General features: G+C 44.6%; 1 protein-coding gene across 2 annotated transcripts; it reads left to right on the forward strand.

Moving 5' to 3' along the window:
- Positions 1-16,180: 16,180 nt before the first annotated feature.
- LOC109754088 (uncharacterized) lies at positions 16,181-20,718 on the forward strand. 2 transcript variants are annotated; one of them, XM_020313015.4, is made up of 6 exons: positions 16,181-16,401; positions 17,980-18,683; positions 18,987-19,194; positions 19,291-19,830; positions 19,923-20,128; positions 20,218-20,718. In XM_020313015.4, the coding sequence occupies exons 2-6, from the start codon at positions 18,144-18,146 to the stop codon at positions 20,392-20,394; spliced, it is 1,671 nt and encodes a 556-aa protein (XP_020168604.1). In that variant the 5' UTR covers positions 16,181-16,401; positions 17,980-18,143; the 3' UTR covers positions 20,395-20,718. The 2 variants fall into 2 exon arrangements, with proteins under 2 accessions (XP_020168604.1, XP_040243324.1); XM_040387390.3 differs by having other exon boundaries at positions 16,228-16,669.
- The last annotated feature ends 287 nt before the right edge of the window (positions 20,719-21,005 follow it).

Genomic DNA, 21,005 nt, shown 5'->3' on the forward strand with positions numbered 1-21,005 from the left:
TATTTATTTCTTCAAAACCACAACAAAGATTTATTCCACCTTTATATATGATTATGATTTAGAAATGCCGTGATCTTCGAATTGAGTAGGTTGGATACACTCTGAGTCAAACAGTTATTTCATCCAGTACAATATGCTCACACGAAAAACAATTCACCTTATGTCAATCATACAAGTACTGAGGATTACCTCGCCTAAAAAATTCGGATCATTAGAACACATGGACAACATAGGGGGTCTTGCAACATAATCCATTCAGAGACATGACACAACATGCAAGTACAATAATCTAATGACAATTTCAACTGGTATCTAAAGAAGAACCGGGATTACCTTGGGCTTCAGATAGCAGAAACAGCAGGACCTCCTCCGTCTTCAAATGCAACATTCTTACTTCCTCCATTTCTTGGGTTGCTTGCATAATGCGTGCCGCTAATTCCATAATTTCCAGCCTCAAGATAAAGATTACCTCATTCATGGCAGCCACACCATCTCTTTCTGCCTCTAGTAGAGCCTCAAGCACTATAATATCTGTGCTCAGACTGCTCTCCGGCGTGTTGCCTCTGAACTGCTACCATCTGGTAACATGGATGGCGCACTGCTTCCAGAAATAGATTCTGGGGTTGTACATTGTGTCCTAGTGTGAACGGCATCCTGAAAGGTTTCTGCTGGACATCAGTAAGAGATAGTTATCGTATGATTCAGGCAGTAAGCTTACATGGTAAACGACGGACGAATTATTGCCGAGCATGGCAAACTATATTTAAATGGTTCGAAGCAGCATCAGCCAAAAAGAAATTAAAATGGTAAGATGAAACTAGGGATGTAAGTGGCAAATAAACGACATCCGCCAGTCCCATCTAGTTAGTTTTTGCTACCTCCCTAGTTCATTTTCCTCAAAAAACAAAAACTCTTTTGAACTATCATACCACTAGTGGACTTTAATCGGGATTAAACGGGACCCAGTTGACATCCCTAGTTGAAAGGGAGTGTACAACCGCTATATTTAAGTTGCCAAGGCATCTAAGCAGTTGAAATAATCTGAGAAAGCACTTAACAGTGTGGCCTCATATAAACTACGAAGACGGTCTTGTGATGAAGTTGAGAGGAAAAGTTAAGGACTCAAATGAAATAGGCATGCATTTCTTTACGATAGTACAGCAGGCACTGCTGACATATTGGCCAACTCAGGTATAGCGTAACAACAACTAAGCATTCGAATCAAGCAATACAGCAAAGCAGACAACTAAACTATTTGTAATTCGGTAGGATTACATGTTGAGGGCACAAGCCAAGAAAGCAGCCCACTCGCATTACATTTCACATGTACTAAAACACACTGGTTTACCATATGTTGCTATGAAGCCTAGCTGCTGTTGCAATGTTCTTTGAAGATATCGTCAGCATCCCGTGGTTGCAAATCTAGTTGTTGTAGTTTATTCTGCACCATCTATTTAGGTAAAATTAATTTTAATCGCATGCACTGGTCCGAATTGATCATCAATGGTTCATCTAAACTAATGAAAGAAGGGTGTGTGCATACACGACAATATATCTGCTTCCCTCTATTTTTATGCTTGTTCGAGGTGCAGCCCCAAAAGAACAAATATTTTGCTTGATGGGGTTGGCAGCTCCATAATTAATAGAAGCATCAAATTAGTCATGCAACTTGGGAAGATCAAGCACACACAAACAAGTAATGAACAAAGGCTCGGAGCAGTGATGTAATAGCTAGCATCAGAAAATGTAGGGTAAAACGAACAAAAAGCAGCGGAACCACATGCTAGTTTGCTGATGTGTAATTAAGCATAGAGAATATTAAGCAGTCTGATGGAACCAACAGGTGGCATCAGAACAAAACTAAAGCATATTGACTATATGTGCACTGGTATGTAATTTAGCACATGTAACATGTTCACTGCCAGAAGTATGGCCCTACAGGTGCAAGCAGAATAACGCGTCTCATGAAAAACTGAATGATGCCCTGAAGAAATTCAAAGGTGCGGTGCTTATGCTAGGAAAGTGAACGTAGGCGCCGACCGTTGGATAATAGTACCTGATTCTCGGCGGTGTATGGGTATCGTTGTCATACTTGATAGCTAAGGTCGTCGATGGTGCTCGTGTTGCGGTTGAGTTTGGGCCGGCTGTCGCCGTCGCTGAAGCGGCTCCGGTGCTACGATCGCGGCGCCTGTCGACATACAAGAAAGCTCATCTATGGTAAGTGAACAGTTGCACGATAAAGAGAAAAACCGAAGGAGTACAAATCGAAATAACCTGATGAGGCTGCGGCGTCGGTAAAGCAGGGCCGGTGGAGTTGAATATGGCGTCCGTGGAGCGGGTCCGGTGCAGTGGATGAAGGCTTCGGCGGGCGCGTTGTACAATGCTTTCGGTGAGGCGGATCTGTTGCGGCGGACGAGGGCTTGTATGAAGGGCCAGCGAAGGGGCGGACGAGGGAGTCAGTGAAGGGCCTACGCTGTGGTGGACGAGGGCGCCGGTTAAGCAGATCCGGTGCGGTGGACCATGATGGCGGTCAAGGAGATCTGGAGCGGTGGACAAGCCAGTCGCTGAAGCGGCTCCGGTGAAGTGGTGAGTTGGCAGTTGGGGGTTCCAAGGTGCGGAAGGTAGATCCGGCGGGGTGTGCTGCGGCGGAGGACTAGATTCGGCGGCTTGCCGTGGTTGGGGGGGGGGGGTCGGGGAGGGGAAGGGGAGGGGCTCTGGGGAAGAATGTTGGGGGCAAAGAGGGGAAAACAATGGAGTTACCAAAGCAGCCCTTTTCCGTTCATGTGGTAGGGGTAAAGCAGGAATATCGCAGGGCTAAACTTTCGGGCGCGTGATATTTCGATGTGAGCGGGAAGTTTGAAAGCTTTTGGCGCCTAAAATTATAAGTATTCTGCTCTCGTACGGCCGACTATGATATCATGGCCGGCAATTTGTTTGTTTTGCACGCAAAAAAATGTGCAAGTTTTGAAAATCAATGTCTCCAACTCGAAACTTAGATTGTCCATTCAATTCAAATATGGATCATTGAGCTACTACAAGCAAATACCATCACACGGTCCAATTCAAATGAAATTCCAAATGTGTTTATCCTAAATATGATGACAAAAGCAAAAATGTGTATGTGTATGAATAAAGTGGATGATTATAAAGTTTGAACATGCCCGTATGTGTATATCTCTAGGTTTGATATATGAATTTGAAATCACGAAATCCCGGCTTAAAAAATGTACCTTCATTTAAATGAATTACAAAAGCTAATGATGGAGTCGAATTCCAAAATTCCAATCTTAGGTTTGTAATTCTGGTACATCAAGGTATATCACGCATGTTCAAAAGTATCGTTATCTCATAGTACAAACTGTGAAACAAATTGATCAACCATGAGTGCACAATATCTCAATTACACTAAAGTCCCTCAAATATAGACACCTCACTCTTTATCTGAAGTCAACCCCCCCACCACCACATACACACACATAGAGAAGTCGTTCTCTCCCCCAAACACCAACACACGAGCACATTAACACCCCTCTCTCTTCTAAAGTCCAGACCCCAACATAGGTCTCTATCACTTTGTCTCTCGGGCATGCACACATCTCTTCCCTCACTCTCTAGGTCTCCCGCTATCTCTCTTACCCAAGAACACGCACTATGTAGAGTGTATATTTCCCATACACACAAAACGTCGCCCCCAAACGTCTATCTCCCTAGTCATGTGGTTCTCGCGCACTCACCTCACACACCACCCCCACTGCAAACAAGCACACTTTGTCTCCTTGTGCACCACTCTCCTCTTTCTATCTCTCCCACATGCAGACCCGCCCCAGCTCCTTCCCCGTATACATATATGTCGTGACTCTTTGCATAGCTCCCTAATGCATAATCATTCTCGATTTCGCACATTGTTCTCTACACCATCTATTCTAGATCTCTCATGAAGTCCCTATCACACACACGATGACTCGCTTCCCTTGCGTCTCCGTTCATAGGCCAATTTCGGACAACATCAACATTGTCTCCCTATCTATACGCCATTTATGGACACAAACGACCCCTCTCGCCCCCTCTCTTCCTCTCTCTCTCTCTCTCTCTCTCCGTCGCTAGCTCTCTCTTTCTCTCGCTCTCACACCCCTCTCCCACACACACACTCGATGTCTCTTCCAAATAGTCTGCTCCCCCCGCCCGCACCCGTGCTATCTCGCTACTACACATGTCACACCATTCCCCCTTCCCTTATACTAGGTTTACATCATCAGTGGTCTCTCTACTCCACATACACTCTCTCCCTCTCACACACAAACGCGTGCACAAACACACACAGACACGCACAAACACCCATTTATCTGGATCCTCATCTCTCCTCATGTCCGCATGTGTATCTCACACACTCACTCTCTAATTATGTATATGTGTCTCCACGTTACACAACACAAAGCCCCGTGTACATGTCTCTCTCTATCCTCCACACACATAGACACAAAGAATCTGTTATCATTGCCTCAGTCTCTAACATATCACACACGCACACTCTCTCTTTCTCTCTCTCTCGCAAACACGCTCAACAAGGGTTTCCCCGTGAATAACTTACCGTCTATTCATCAACAGTCGTGGCAGTACGGCGAACACGAGACGTGAAAAAGAATAAATCTACACGTGCTTAGACCACCTAGTATGACTACTAGGACTAGAGCAAGCCAAAAAGCGCGCCGCCGTCACCCCCTCCTTGTCGGCGACGGGAAAATCTTTGTTTTACACAGTTGAGAAGTCATTGTGCTAAGGCCCCACATGTCGAGGCGTTGAATAGAATGTAGATGCTAGTTTACGGAAGCAAGTATCATTAATATGTTTGTATCTCCATACTTATATTTCTTCTCTTATAAAAAACCGAGTTGGTGATGATGGTACATGTGCCATCTTGCAATATAGACCGTCCGATCTATATCTGACGGATGGAAATTAAACTAAAAGATACCCGCACCCCTCTCCACATTTGCAGACAAGGCCTTCCCTCGTTCATCCTTATCTCCAACAAACCTCATTGTTGAGCAATTAAGAAAGGAAGCCTATGGAACAAACTGGCCTGGTGGCCGCTGCCGGCGTCGTCAATCCCCATGCCTCCGCTCAGTCCGACCACCAACCACCACCACACCCCACTCCTCTTCACCTTATCTCATATTTCTCGAGATATCATTAGTTTTTACACATGGGATTACTCCCGCAAGGGTCAATCACAACAAGTGTTTTATAAAAAAAATGCATCTTGATGTTCCGTGCAATGCACGGATCTTGCTAGTACTCCTACACAAGACTAAGTTGGTGATGCTGGTGTGTCTGCGATCCATCGTTTCTGACCATTAGATCTACATCTAACGATTGTGAGGTAAGTTGTTGCCTTTTCTCACCAACATCCCACTTGTCTACCAATTTGCAGAAAAACCCATAATTAGTATCCTAAAACCAACCACATCCCTCCCTGACCTCACCAAAACAGCCCAACGAATATATTCTAATTGAAACATAATATATCTCTAGTGACATATGTATATCAAAATTAGAGTGTTTTGTACCAAGTTTGTGAATAAGTATTATTCTAATTATGATTCGTTGCAACGGACATGAACATTGCTAGTATTTCCAACCATGCATTTTTTTCCTAGTATTCCATAGTTTCGAGTTTTCCATCAAGATATTAGTCACTCATGGTTGATATTTACTTTCAATCATGTACACATATGCACTATGTAACTAGCCTTGCTTATTGGCTTCCAAAGCTTAACTTTCACTCCTACTTACAATATGTAGAGTATTTAACAAAAAACTACCACTTTCAACCAGCCGTAGGAAGAATCTATTGTACAAAAAATAGCAAAAACATACCCAAAATTTCTTAATCCACGCCAAAAACTACCTAGTACTCCTACCAATTAGGTTCGTTTAAACCCATTTATGACAGGGTTGGCCCACATGTCCGTGCTGAGAGGCAGCTTAAACCAACACATTTTGTTTGACCGTTGACACGAGGGACCCACATCTGACCTTCTATCCTGTTATTCCCCCTCAAATCATTATTTTTCCTGAACATTACTTCAAACAGTACTGATGCGTGTTCGTCGGTGGCGCCGGTGATGAGCGAGTTGGCCGCCGCTCCGCCGGACGGGCCGGACGCCGCGCTGGCCTCCGCACGGGTTGGCAGGCTGGCCCGAGCATGACTCACGAGCGAGCAAGCCGCCGCGCTGGCCTTCGCTCGAGCCAGATGGCTGGCCTTAGCGCGGCGCGCGCGAGCAAGCCGCCGCGCTGCCGTGCCAATCTAGCTAGCAAACCTTGCAGACAAGCAGCTGGATGGAGCTATCTTGGCTAGCTAGCGGCCGCGAGCGCCGGACGGAGCTGGCATCCGGGCTGCCGCAACATGGGCTACGCACCGTCGGCGGTTTTGACCTCGCCTTCTGCCCGCGGCGGTAGCTGCGTCCCATGGCCGAGGATGACTAGGTGGACGGGCCGGAGGTAGGAGGTCACTCGAGGATTTTTGTTGGTAAGAGCATGTACAATGGTTGATAAGGTAGTCTTATCTTAAGTCTGCCACGTATGCAAGTGGTAGTAGTTTCTTGGCATTTTAGTGGTTTCTTGCATTATTAGAGCAAGTATAATAGAGCTGAGTCAGCGGGCTATAAGAAATAAACTAGTATATTTCTGCTTAGTTGGAGGAAAGAGAAGAGGAGAGAGAAGGTAAGCTGGCTATACTATTAACCATTAGGGGTTTCTTGTAAGGAACAATGTACGTACTACTAGCGACAAAAGGAGATTCTAGGTTGCGTTGTACTCCAACGAGTACTACTAGTGGTCGCGGGAGTGTATACCTCGTTTTGTGGGTTCGATCCCGGCCGAACGCACGGCGGCCTTTTTTTTAAATAGTACTACTACACTTCGCTGCGAGCCAATATTTTACACGGGTAGTTTGAGTTTTGAAGTCAAACAGACGTGCGACCCCACAATCTGGGTGCACTGGACAGCCTAGCCACGTGAACGGGTTTTCCTTTCCAGCATCCCAGCATCCCGTGGCTCGTGTGCTCGCCCTAGCCGCACCTCGCTTGCAGCTTCCAGCTAGTAGCATATTTAAACTAGCGCCTCCCAATTAAGTCCGAGGAGCCGGAAAAGCCTGGCGGGGCATTGGGAACTGTGCAATATGGCTCTGTACGTAAAGTGCTCTACTACTACTCTGTAGCTTGTGGCGTTGCACGCATGGACTTCACTCCATTATCGGCTCTACTATAAAAGAAATTCCTCTTGATGTGTTTTTTTTGAAACGGAGGCAAAAGCTTTGCTTCATCTCATTCATAAAGAAGGAACTACTAACAAAGTTCGACGAGATCCATTACACCTTCACAAATGGAAGCGAAAAGCCTAGTCTCGCTGTATCAAATAACTCAAATGTTCTGCCCCCGCAGTAACCGTCGCTGATAAACAGGCTGCTAGTGTGTGCGTGAGAGGAGCGGTTGAGTAGGCCATCTACGTGAGAGGATCGGCTGAATAGAGCACGGAGAGTACCCACTAGGCCACTACGCAGGTGTACTTCCCCTGCATTGATAGTACAGCGATGGTTCTAGAGAACAGTAGTACCCTCCACTTCCAACTGTAGCTCCTTGGCCCTGAGATTCAAGAGTTCAAAACTGGTGCACTATACTAGACTAGACTAGAAGTACAGTACATCGCACTACTAGTTGAGAAAAGTAGTACTAGTACTGCTACAGTACGAGTACGTACTCCTCCGTCACATAATGTAAGATGTTTTTTGACAGTAGTTGGCGTGTACAAAAAATGGCAAAAACATACCCAAAATTTCTTAATCCACGCCAAAAACTACTACCTAGTGCCAAAAATTTCTTACTAGTGCTATTATTTACAGTATAATGCAATCCCATAACGTTCCATAATGCTAGTACTAGTAGTAAATAATAGCCTCACCCCTTCACTGAGGAACGATCTACAGTTGGAAGGGACGAGGCCCTGCGGTTACTACGCTCTTATCTCCTCCTCGCCAGTTCCCTCCCCCCGAAGAGAAGGCAGTTCGTCGCTGCACCCATGGATTCGCCAGGCGGTTCTCCTCCTCGTCGGGGCTGGGAGACCTTGGACGACGATCCTCTGGGAGAAATCGCACGCCGCTCCGACGTCCTCACCGCCGCAAGACTCGGTGCTTCCTGCACCAACTTTTTCAAGACGCTGCTTAAACAGGCTTGGGAAAAGGCCATGCTTGTTGGTCTTCCATGTGTCCTCGAGGAGAAGGTTCTTCTATGGGACAATCCTTCGAACAGTCCACCGCTCCCTGGCCATGGTTGCACGTTGACTCCGCTAGAGTTGCCGACGTTGAGAGGTAGTCGGATTTTGTCCGATGAGCAGGTCAGTAATGGAGTTTGATCATGTAGTACTTAGTTATTCCATTTCCATCCCGTAATTTCTCCGCTGGCCACCGTCTTATATATAGGTCTGGGTCGGTGCCAACGAAGATTGGCTTGCATACCTCCGGCCGGATACCACCATCATTTTGCACAACATCCACAACAGTGCGGCCATTCCGGTAGACCCCTTCTCCACCATTGGGATCGGCCTTCCAGACTGGCTGGGCTTGAATACGTATGATGATGCCTACATGAGATTGAAGAAGATAGCAATTGCGGACCCGCTGACAAAGCGACGCGGCTACGACGATTACTATCTCATCGCGGTGTTCGACATAAGGATTGCCATCAATGCAAGAGGCAGTAACGGCAGAGGCTGGCGCATGTTGGCGGCGACAGATTTGTACCCCTACACGTTCGAAGACGCCGTGCGCCATCTAGGCCGCATCTTCGCGGTGACAAGCCAGGGGACTTGTTTCATCTGGTTGCCATCCTACGGTACGGGAGATTACAAACGGAATGCACAAACCATCATTTGCATCCCTAACGGTACTCCATTATTTTGCAGGGACCAGTCATCCCCCGATCAAAATAAGATCGCCGATCCTGGATGTGCATTTGCATCCGTGATTCGGTCTAACCTAGAACCTTGTAGCTGACTTTGGCATATTGGGATCAACTATCTTAGCAGTCGTTACCCATGGTACCACTGATGTGCAACATGGTCACACAATCTACCACGATCGGACCGTCACCATCTACCCAGGTATTCCATTTTTTAACCCTCTCGCCTTCTCTTTCATTGTTGTACTAGTAGTATACTTTGTAGTACTAGTAGGAGTACTTTTTACCTTGGAGGACGCGTATAGCTAGCTAGGCCCTTGAAGACTTGAACCCACTAGTTGCCACCATTTTTGTTTTTCCATGTCTTACTATCTCATCCATGTAGCCAAGAGTGGCTATATATAATAAGCCGGTTATTTTACTTCCTCTATACCGGAGTAGTACTATTTGCTGCACAGTATTACTGACCGCCATATTTGAGCATAACATTATTATGCATGGACCTTGACCATGTACATCACCATGTGTCCAGATCTGGGATGCCGCGTATACCAGATGAACGGCGCCGAGTTCGACCCCCGTGATGCTACGTGGGTGCCGAGGAACACTCTTGGAGAGTACTCGCTTTTCATCGGGGACAGCTACCCCATTGTGAAGCGGATGCCACCTTCCGTGCACGACACGAAAGGCCTGCCATTCATGAAGCATGGTTGTGTCTTCAGTGCGCACCACCGGATGAACATCATGCTGGGACACGCTATCCCTGATTATACTCATCAAAAATTCTATAGTGCTCCCACTCACTTCTTTGGAAATACAAGTTTCTCATAAACTATGTATAAACCCAAAATCTTTGATCATCTCATCAAAGCGTACATTCCAACTCCGAGATGCTTACTCCAGTCCTTAGAAGGATTGCTGGAGCTTTGCATACTTGTTAGCATATTTCAGGATTGACAAAACCTTCTGGTTGTATTACATACAACCTTTCCTCAAGAAAATCGTCGAGGAAACAATGTTTTGACAACTGCTAATATAATTCCAACAGACTCTTAGCATCGCTACGAGTGAGAAAGTCTCATCGTAGTCAACTCCTTGAACTTGTCGGAAAACATCTTAACGACAAGTCGAGCTTTCTTAATGGTGACACTTACCATCATTGTCTGTCTTCCTTTTAAAATCCATCTACACCCAACAGTCTTACGACCATCAGGTAGTTCTTCCAAAGTCTATACTTTGCTTTTATACATGGATCCTCTCTTGGATTTTATGGCCTTGAGCCATTCGTCGGAATCCAGGCCCACCATCGCTTCTTCATAGCTCGTAGGTTCATTGTTGTCTAGCAACATGACTTCCAAGACAGGATTACGTACCACTCTGAAGTAGTACGCATCCTTGTCGACCTACGAGATTTGGTAGTGACTTGATCCGAAGTTTCATGATCACTATCATAAGCTTCCACTTCAATTGGTGTAGGTGCCACCGGAAGAACTTCCTGTGCCCTGCTACACACTAGTTGAAGTGACGGTTCAATAACCTCATCAAGTCTCCACCATCCTCCCACTCAATTCTTTCGAGAGAAACTTTTCCTCGAGAAAGGACCCGTTTCTAGAAACAATCACTTTTGCTTCCAGATCTGAAATAGGAGGTATACCCAACTGTTTTGGGTATTCTATGAAGATGCATTTATCCGCTTTGGGTTCGAGCTTATCAGCCTGAAACTTTTTCACATAAGCGTCGCAGCCCCAAACTTTTAAGAAACGACAGCTTAGGTTTCTCTAAACCATAGTTCATACGGTGTCATCTCAACGGAATTGCGTGGTGCCCTATTTAAAGTGAATGCGGTTGTCTCTAATGCCAAACCCATAAACGATAGTTGTAATTCGATAAGAGACATCATGGTATGCACCATATCCAATAGGGTGCAGTTATGATGTTCGGACACACCATCACACTATGGTGTTCCAGGCGGTATTAGTTGTGAAACAATTTCCACAATGTCTTAATTGTGTGCCAAACTCGCGACTGCTAAGTAAGTGCACATTTATGTTCAGGTTCCGACTGAAGTACACTAAAATCCAACTTATCACATTAGCCTTGTCGTGTGATCTATAACTTTAGTTGAATAGGCATAGTTACGGTTGACATTAATTAAGCCAAGAATTGAATTTGCATGGCAAGTTAGGTACATGAATGTATAATGCCACAACAGATAACAAATACAAAGAGCAATGAAGATATCATATAACCCACACAGGGAGTTTTTTTGGGTTTCACTACTTACATTTTGCTGAGGAGTAACAATGTTTGAAGCACCGATAACAATGTTATTCCGAGGATTAACATTGTTAGCATCAGCCGCGATAATAACAATGTTCCGAGGGAAGGAGTAACAATGTTTGCGCCCGCGATAACAATGTTAGTTTAAATACTCATATCTTCTAAACCGTAACTCCAAACTTAACATGCTATATACGTAATTTGATTAGAAAAATGTGTAGAATCTGAATATGATGTTATTTTACCTATATTATTATAAAAACAACACATTCTAACATAAAACTTTTATCATAGACTTCTCATGAAATTGTTGCCCGGGCGCTAACAATGTTATTCCGCCAAAGTAACAATGTTCCTAAGGAAGGAGTAACAATGTTTGCCCCGCGCTAACAATGTTAGTCCGCTGAGGAGTAACAATGTTTGAAGCACCGATAACAATGTTATTCCGAGGATTAACATTGTTAGCGTCAGCCGTGATAATATCAATGTTCCGAGGGAAGGAGTAACAATGTTTGACGCGTCGATACAGACACACACACACACACACACACACACACACACATATATATGCCTAAATCATGGGCTCTCAAAAGAAATTATCTTACAACAATTTTATGCTCGGCTTTCTCATGATAATCAAACCATGCTCGATTCTTCTTCGACTGTCTCTTTCACGAAGAAAACTATTGAATTCTGATGGAACCTTCTGGAAAGAATTAAACGCTACTCTGAAGATTGGGAACTCGACAAAGGCAACGAGTCAGGTATAACACATAAGTTCGATTGTGTTAAATCTTTTATGGATACCGATGCTTTTCACAAGTTTACCACTAATTATGGACTTGACTCTCGATTGGTAGTTGCATATTACCATATATAGTATTCGGAGTGACGTGACATTAGGAAGGATTATGTCGGCTCCGGAGAGGGAGGAGAGAGGCATTAGCGCCAGTCGTGAAAACATTGTTATGTTGGTCAGAATAACATTGTTAGCGCCAGCCGCGAACTTCTTATGAACCGCATGATTGTACTCACCAATGGACTTGAAATCCTGAAGACGAAGGTGAGTCCAACCATGGAGCGCTTCTGGCAGGACTAGTGCATTCTGTTGTTCATACCTCGTGTTTGGCGGTGTCAATACTAAAATCATGTATCTTGTTGCTCACAATCAACCATACAGTTTTCCTAAAACCATGTATCCAGTTGCCAAATCCTCATGAACAGAAACATTATCAAGACCACTATTTGGTAAATATACGTCGGTTTAAGATACCTGCAATTAAGTTTGTGTCATAGATGTGGAGTCAAGATTTTCACCTCCTCGGGCGGGATCCCTTGGTGTGACCATGGAGGGGAGGGGGTGGAACTGTTCACGTTTCCTAGCTGGAGATATATGGTACATGGTTGTGTGTGTGTGTGTTTTCTCCTCTGGTACTGCCTAGTTTCCCAAGGAAAACCATGAAGTTGTTTTCAAAACTGCACAGAGTTGCCCGCTAATCACATCTCATCAGGATCACAGGCACCCAAAAACTTCTTAGCGACCTTTACATGAATAGGCAGAAGTTTAATGGTACCTTCCAGGGTAAACAATCCAATTTCGAGCATTAAACTTCTGCCTATTCGCGACATTCAGATGAATTTCAGGTAAATACCAAGACTAGTAGCACCCAACTGGGGCCAGTGGAAAGAGATGATACATGACGAAGGAGGACACAAAGACCATTTGAGATTATATAGAGGCCCGATAGCACTTCATGTGAACATAGTTATTGTTCCCCCGCAACAGATCAAGCCTGTACGTTGTTGGCGCGGCCAAGTTCATGTGCAGGCTCTCGGTGAAGCACCCCGCCTACGGAACAAGTTACCCCTTCGAGTGGTCTCCGATGGCCAGTAGCTCCCTGTACGATGGCTCGCTAAGGCTGCGCAAGATGGAGTCCTTGAGGGTGCCGCATGACTACTTGTGCGATGACATTGTCCCCCCTCTACGTCCACTCAGGTTCAAAGGATCACTTATATCTTTTGAGCTTGGCAGTTGCTCTAGTGCTTCACTTATATCTTTTAGAGCACGACGGTGGTTATATTTTATAGAAATTATTGCACTCCCATGCTTCATTTTAATCTTTCTGATGGTCTTGAATAGGAAGTGGCAATGAGCATTGGTTGAAAGACTTAGTTCGAACACATTATCACGCACGTAGAATTACCGAGAGCAAATAAACAGAGAAATCAGAGGAGTGATGAGCTACTCGCTAAGAACGACTCTAAGCACCAGTTGGGGCACAACCATTACCTAAAATTCATCCGAATGTCGCAATAGGCAGAAGTTTAATGGTACCTTTCGGGGTAAACCATCCAATTTTGAGCATTATACTTCTGCCTCGACATTCCGATGAATTTTAGGTAAAGGTTGTGCCCCAACTGGGCGCTTAGATTTGAGAGCTCGTGATTGGGGCAAGCGCCGAGTTGGGGCACAACCTTGCTTTCTCCTTCGCGAGGCAAACAATTTAATCAAGGCTACGACGATGATCTAAGGAATGTCAGCTACTTGAGAAAACTAGGCAAGCTCTACTCCACTTTCGAGACCTCTAGAGCGTATTGTCATCAAGATAAAAAAAGAAGAAAAACACTTGGGTAAAGAGGTAAGTAACATGTGAATAAGCTCGTAATAGGCAGTATAGTTACGAGGACAGTATTGCTATTGGAGGATCCTATCTGATGGGAGCATAGTAGACAAATGCTTCTCTATCTTCTCCACATCAGTAGGTTCCTTCTCACAAAAACGCAGTTCAGAACATATCTTATGAACCGCATGATTGTACTCAACAATGGACTTGAAATCCTGAAGACAGAGATTAGTCCAATCATGGAGTGCTTCTGGCAGGACTACTGCCTTCTGTTGTTCATACCTCATGTTTGGCGGTGTCAATACTAAAATTATGTATCCATTTGCCCACAATCAACCATACAATTTTCCTAAACTATGTATCCAGTTGCCCACAATCAACCATACAGTTTTCCTAAAACCATGTATCCAGTTGCCCAATCCTCATGAACAGAAACATTACCAAGACCATTTTTTGGTAAATATATGAAGGTTTTAGATACCTGCAATTAAGTTTGTGTCATAGAGGTGGAGTCAAGATTTTCACCTCCTCGGGCGGGATCCCTTGGTGCGACCATGGAGGGGAGGGGTGGAACTCGTCAGGTTGAAACCATCAAGCTACTGCCTACGGACCCTTAGGTCTATGGTGAACTACTCACGCATCATCAGAGAGGCACCAATGAGGATGATGAACCCCCCGTGATGGTGTCTAGATTGGATCTCGTGGTTCTAGAACTTGCGGCAGCTGGAATTGTGTTTCGTCGACTCCCCTAGGGTTTCTGGAATATTTGGGAATTTATAGGGCGAAGAGGCAGTGTAGGAGGTCACTGAGGTGGGCACAACCCACCTAGGCGCGCCTGGGCCTCCTGGCGCGCCCAAGTGTCTTATGCTCACCTCGGGCCTCCCCTCTGGTACTTCATTGGCCCACTGAGTGTCTTCTAGTCCAGAAAAAATCTCCAAAAAGTTTTGCTGCATTTGGACTCCGTTTGGTACTGATATTCCACAAAGTAAAAAACAAGCAAGTGGCATTGGGCACTATGTCAATAGGTTAGTCCCAAAAATGATATGAAGTTGCTACAAAATGATTGTAAAACATCCAGAAATGGTATTATATCAGTGTGGAACAAGCAAAAATTATAGACACTGTTGGAGACGTATCAATTGGTAACATGAGATGAAGACAACAGCAGCTCAGAGATTGGAACAGGTGGCGAGAGGAAGAAGAAGTTCTGGTGCGTCGAGCCGATGTCTAAATTTTTTCCACGCACTACGGGGATATGAAAGGTCACTCGGGAGCTGGAAAGCTTTTGCTGTAGTGGATATTGAATACGAACGCTGCACCCTTCGGCTGCTGCCTGTTCGTTTCGTCTCCCACGTTCCCTTCAGCTCCCGACGCAGCCTCTCGCCTTCTTCTCTTGCGCCTATAGAAGGGAGGTCGCTCCTCTCAGAGAGACACACCAGAACTTCTTCTTCCTCTCGCCACCGGTTCCAATCTCTGAGCTGCTGCTGTCTTCCTCACCCCGGCTTGCGGCGTGCACCGCGAGTCGGGACAGTAGACCTCCGAAACCGCACCTCTTTGAGTCCTGTACGGGAGAAGGGTGATAAGGTTTTTGGGGAGCGCTCAGCGTGACTACTGACTTCTTCGTCATGGACGTCCCGGACTCCGACGACTACTTCCCCGACGACGACTTCTTCCCCGACGTCGACAACCTCCTCGACGACATGGTTGGCGAGGACACCGACCCCAAGTCCAGTGCTACTGGTGCTGCTGTCCCGTATGTGTTCCTCTCCTTTCTGTTCGAGGTCTTGCCACAATTCCTTGTTCTGGTGTTTGCCCTAGATATGTTAGATTCTACTTCATATATGAAACTTGTCCCATTGTCTGCTCTAGATAAGCTTGATTACGGTTCATATATGCCCATGTTATTTACCTTCTCTCTGTCAAATCACATGACTAGTTTTATCCCTGTTATATTAGTTATGCTTTATCTAATATTGCTGTTAATAAATCATTCGGTAAATTGCTCATATTTCCAAGCAGACATTGCTAAGCATTTCCCTAAGCAAGCGATGGGGCAGTTGACTACCCGGTAGTTCTAACAGAGTTCCGAATCCCATATCCTTAATGAAGTCCAGCCAAATGGACTCTTCACCGGACGGAGACCCAGGCAAAATCGTGAAGTAAATCAAATATTGACGAGAGGGCTTGAGATGGACCAGTGGGTCCAGATTTTTTTTCCGGGTTGCGCACCACCACCCCAAGGTAATGTATCCGTTGCGATATATTTATTGGAGGAAAAAGGAAAAAGGAAAACAAAACTAAGCTTCCGTTGGGGAGGATCTTGGGCTCAGCAGCATATATTAATAACACGGATGGTCAGCCTTCTCCTCGCCTTCCTCCACTCCTCTGCGGCACGACTCGTCTTTTCGCATCTCCTTCGCCGCCCCCTCCCCTGCACCCCGGCTGCTCCGTCCACGGGGCCCTCCCCAGCACCCCGGCTGGTCTGTCCCATCTCCTTCACCGGCCCCTCCTGGTCTGCCCCGGCTGCAGGCGCGACCCCGAAGGTGATGACTGTGCCGCTCTTTGATTCTCGTCCCCCTTTTCGGCTTCTGTTTCTTGATTGATGGCCTTTTCGGTGTGGTTTTGAAGCGGTAGAATCATAATCTTCCTAACTTTGTTTATTTCCTGGCTAACGGAATGAGGAATTTTGTTGAGCACGATTCGTTGTACATCCATCTTCAACTAGATCGAGACGTTCCCCTCAAAAAAAGAAAGATCGAGACGGTGTCTGTTTTCCGATTCGCAACATTGTTTCGAGCCCGCTTGATTCTGGTACATTCTTATATATCTATATCTATATCTATACCTACTAATAAAAGAAATAGGTATTCTTAGTCCGTCATGCTATTTTATGGAAAAAAACCCTGATGTTTCTGACATTAAACCCGTGATACATATCAAATGTTTTTAAAAATACTCATATCTTCTAAACCATAACTCCAAAGTTAACATATTATATATGGAATTTAATTAGAAAAATATATAGAATCGAAATATGATGTTATTTTACCTATTAACTATTAAAAAAATACTATCTAGGATGCAATCTTAATCAACAGTGCATTATCCGTCTTTCTTTCATATTGGTACTGATCCGGATTGTGGATGGACATCTCAGTAAAATCAGGATTGGAGACAAAATTGAAGATCACTTGCCCGTTTCTTTGTACATATTAAATTTACATGCAAGCCGTGTTTAAATAGAATGCATGTGGAATCTTGAAGTTGCGCTTTTGTAGGGAAATACCATCTTTGTTTGGACCATAGCTACAAATACTCAGATTATAGACTACTTTTTTGTAAATTAAGAGCGTGTAGTATTCTTTCTCCCGTTGCAACGCACGGACCCTTTTGCTAGTAGTACTTATACAATCAATCCTTTCGATTCGGTCGAACACGATCTGAAGTAGTATAACAATACCAATCTTCCCTATCAGAGCCAAAGCTTTCCCCTTCCCACCGATTTTTTTAAAGCCAAGCTTTGCCCTCCCACCGCTTTGCGTTTTGGCTTTAAACTTAGGGTGTATACTACTGAAGATTGGGTGTTCTGTGTTCCGCTCCGCGTACCTACTCTGATCATGTCTTCAACAGAGGTATCCCACCTGAAGAAAGCAGAGAACAAACCCTTGCTTTTGGAAATACATTTTATATGTACTCAAAATACAATTAGAAAGCAGAGATCATATGTACACTACACACCCTTGTTTCATAGTCCCTCCGTCCCAATTTACTTGTAGAAAGCACAGTACTATTTCAGCAATTAGAAAGCGCGTTACTATTGTTTTTCATGCTATCCATGGTACTAGGACGGGTATTTCACAAGATCTAGAATGGCCTCCGTATTTCATACTTTGTCCAGAATGTTTCCTTTTGCACAATGGAACTAGTGTAACATGCAAGTACGTTTTTAATATATCAGGATTCATCGACATTGGAGTATTTGATTTCATGTTTGTTAGTTTGTCTCTCTCTTGTCCTTTTCATCTCTGCACATGTACTCTACTTTCCGTGGTTTACTTGACAAATTGCCATCAATGGGGCTACTTACACACTTGCCACGTCCTTTCCTCCTGCTCTCGCAGGCATGTCAGAATCAACTGAACCCTCCTTCAACATGTCTTCTGAAGATGAACACTGCCACCTTGAAGAGAAGAATGTGTTACAGCTCCAATTCAGGTGCAGTCCAAGAGGCGTTCACTGATTAACCAAGAAACTAACAGCCAAACAGGAAACCTGGATCACCGATATGGGGCTTGAAATGTTCTTGAGTCTCCCAGATGTGGAACTCCCACACTATTTGGTTCAGCCGCTTCTGCACTTGGTCGACTGCCAACGTGGGACGGTCAAGATTAAAAAAGAGCATCTAGCAATTAAGCCTTTGATACCGGTCATCCTGGGTCTTCCATCTGAACCAGGGATGGATAAGTTGCCCTCAGTGGATGACGATCTTCTTGACACTGTATTTCTAACGAAAATCATAGGTGCAGGTCTAGTGATGGGAGAGTTTGGAGATCAACTCAAAGAGATAAATGATCCTGCGGTCTTCAAGCTCGCATTTCTTTCGTTTATCTTGTGTCACCTACTGTGCCCCAACTCGAATGCCCACATTAAGGAAAGTATCTACTCCCTGAAGTCAAAGATTGAGTCCATACAGAAAGCAGGTTGGTGTAGCTACATCTATGACCAACTAATGATTGCTATCCGCGAGTACAAGCACAATTGTTCATCGTGGAAGAAAGGATCTAAGAATAGAAGTTTTGTTCGTGGTTGCATGTATATATTGGCGGTACGCATTTCTTTCTGCCTCTTTCGTTCCTGTTTCAGTACTTCCTCGGCCCTCTAAAAATATGCTATGTAGATAAACATGTTAGTTGCAAGCATCCCAAGAGCATGTATACTAATTTCAAGTACTTAGTACGTTAGACCAGAGAAAACATGTGTGATGAGCTATACAAAACACTACACTTGTGTGATCAATTGGGACAAGCATCATTTCTGCTTTCCATAATAGCAGCCATCATACAGTAAGCACCTAGACATAAGATCCTTGAATTGTACTGCATGCCCTGATACTTATGCCCCCTTCTAGGTCATTCACCTGGACGTCTTGGATACACCAGAGAAACCTGATACAGGCTATCCCCGTATACTGCATATTAAAAACAACCACTTCCGACAGATGAAGAATCATCAGTTTGAATTTCTCCTTGTGAAAGATACTGTCTACGCAAATGTTATTGCTAACCTCGAACAAGAACAAGAAGTTCAACCAGTAGTAATAACCTCAGGCGCCAGAGGTAAGCCCCACCGACTGCTTTTGCTTTCTGTGCAGTGAGTGAGTGACGCACTAGATCATGTGTTGTTAGCCCTGACTCGTCCTGCCTTGCGTGCAGAAAGTGATGATGTGCAGGGATCACCAGCAGAAGCGCAAGCCTCTGATGTTTGTGATGGTGACGAAGCTCGAGGTTCTTCACTTCTTTGTGAGCATGTTCCTGTTATGGAGAAGAAACTTGCTTCTGCTGCTCCTCGGGAATTGATGGCTTCTTCTGCTGTCGGGAATGAGATCAGAAAAGAATCTACTACTGCCCTGGTTGAACAAATTGAGAGGCAAATGTCTTGCACCCAGATTGGACGAAATACAGATATGGAAGTGGATGTCAGCCTGCAAAACCCTGCAGTGTCACAAGTCCAGGATGGTCCAGATAAAGAAGAAAGTGAGGGGGTGCGATTGGGTTCCAAGACATCAAAGCTGCTGCTGGTACATGCTGACCAACAGCCTGGAATGGAGGACCGGCTAGTAGTCTCTTCAAAACCAAGGAAAGGAGATGTGAGCAGTTCTTGCCCTAAGACAGGTTCCATGTCTGCAGAATCTGATGTGAGCCAGGACAGCAACAGAGAACAAGATAAGATGGTGGCAAGAAAACATGCTGAAGGTACTCCTCTGTTATATCCTTTCTTTTCCTGTGCACTGAGTATTTCCTATTTCGTGTGTGGTTAGCTCTGATTCATCCTAACTTACTTTCAGATAAACCTGGTGCTGGAGGACACACTGCACCCTCACATAATGATGTTGCCACCACAGACTACGAGAAACACTGCGTTTTCGCTAGTGAAGTCAAAGATAAGCTGAGTGATATACAGAAATGCTGGTTGCAAAGTACTGTCAACCACGAGGTGCCTGAAATACCGCTTTATGTTTGTAAAATGAAACAAGGTCTGCTAAGCCAAATGGTGAGAGAAATCATTCTCTATAATGGTATAACAAGTAATATTACAGCGAGATACATAATTAATTGTGGGTATGTTTTGCTTCTGTGCAGTATTTCAGTGTCCCATATACGAGAGATCATTTCAGCAAGCATATTCGTGGGAGTAGTGGGGAAATGAAAATCAGCGCTACTAATGGTGGAAACTCAGCGCGCATGAAATTTAATATCTCTGTAAGTAAGAGTCATAGAAGATTAACTTCGGAGAAAAAGAATGGAAAGTCTTCGTGAGCGCCAACAGGATGGAAGAGGGTGCTTTGTGCGCCTTCAGTTTTAAAGTTGAGAGTGGGAAGCCTTCGGTAAGTGTGTCTTATCATGAGTGACCAGCATCAATGATATGTGCAATTTGGTTCCCATTCCGTGAAGTCTTTAAAAGGATCCCCTGACAAATAAACTCGTATGTACTCTTCTACTCCCTCTGTTCACTTTTATAAGACCTTGAAGACATTTCAGACAATGTACAAAACAGCCCATTTTGAGCTGTCTGAAATGACTTAAAAAAGTGAACGGAGGGAGTATGTTAAATTTAATCCATATAGCTTCTTACTTGCTTTAGCCTGGACTATTTATGGCGCATATTGGCGCACATACACCTTTTTTTTCCTTTTTCCTCCGTTCCAAAACGTTTCGACTAAATTTATAGTAGAAAAAATACGGAAGTCAGCCATTCCTATGTTCCAGCAAATTTATAGAAGAGCATATCAACATGAAAGTTTTGGTGATGATGCACCGCATCTTGCAGCCTGTACATGCTAAAGAGCGCAACATGCTATACGAGTTGAGAAGAACATGCGTAATGGTTGTTCTCCATGTTTGGCTTAATGTACAAACAAGTTACTGCT

Source organism: Aegilops tauschii, chromosome 4 (assembly GCF_002575655.3).
Source record: "Aegilops tauschii subsp. strangulata cultivar AL8/78 chromosome 4, Aet v6.0, whole genome shotgun sequence".
Classification (NCBI taxonomy): Eukaryota; Viridiplantae; Streptophyta; class Magnoliopsida; order Poales; family Poaceae; genus Aegilops; species Aegilops tauschii.

Bases quoted from the DNA above. Each gene is read 5' to 3' on its own strand.
- LOC109754088 (XM_020313015.4), top strand. From the start codon at position 18,144: ATGGGGCTTGAAATGTTCTTGAGTCTCCCAGATGTGGAACTCCCACAC. The intron at 18,684-18,986 runs GTACGCATTTCT...GCCCCCTTCTAG, and splicing joins GTTGCATGTATATATTGGCG to GTCATTCACCTGGACGTCTT. The intron at 19,831-19,922 runs GTACTCCTCTGT...ACTTACTTTCAG, and splicing joins GGCAAGAAAACATGCTGAAG to ATAAACCTGGTGCTGGAGGA.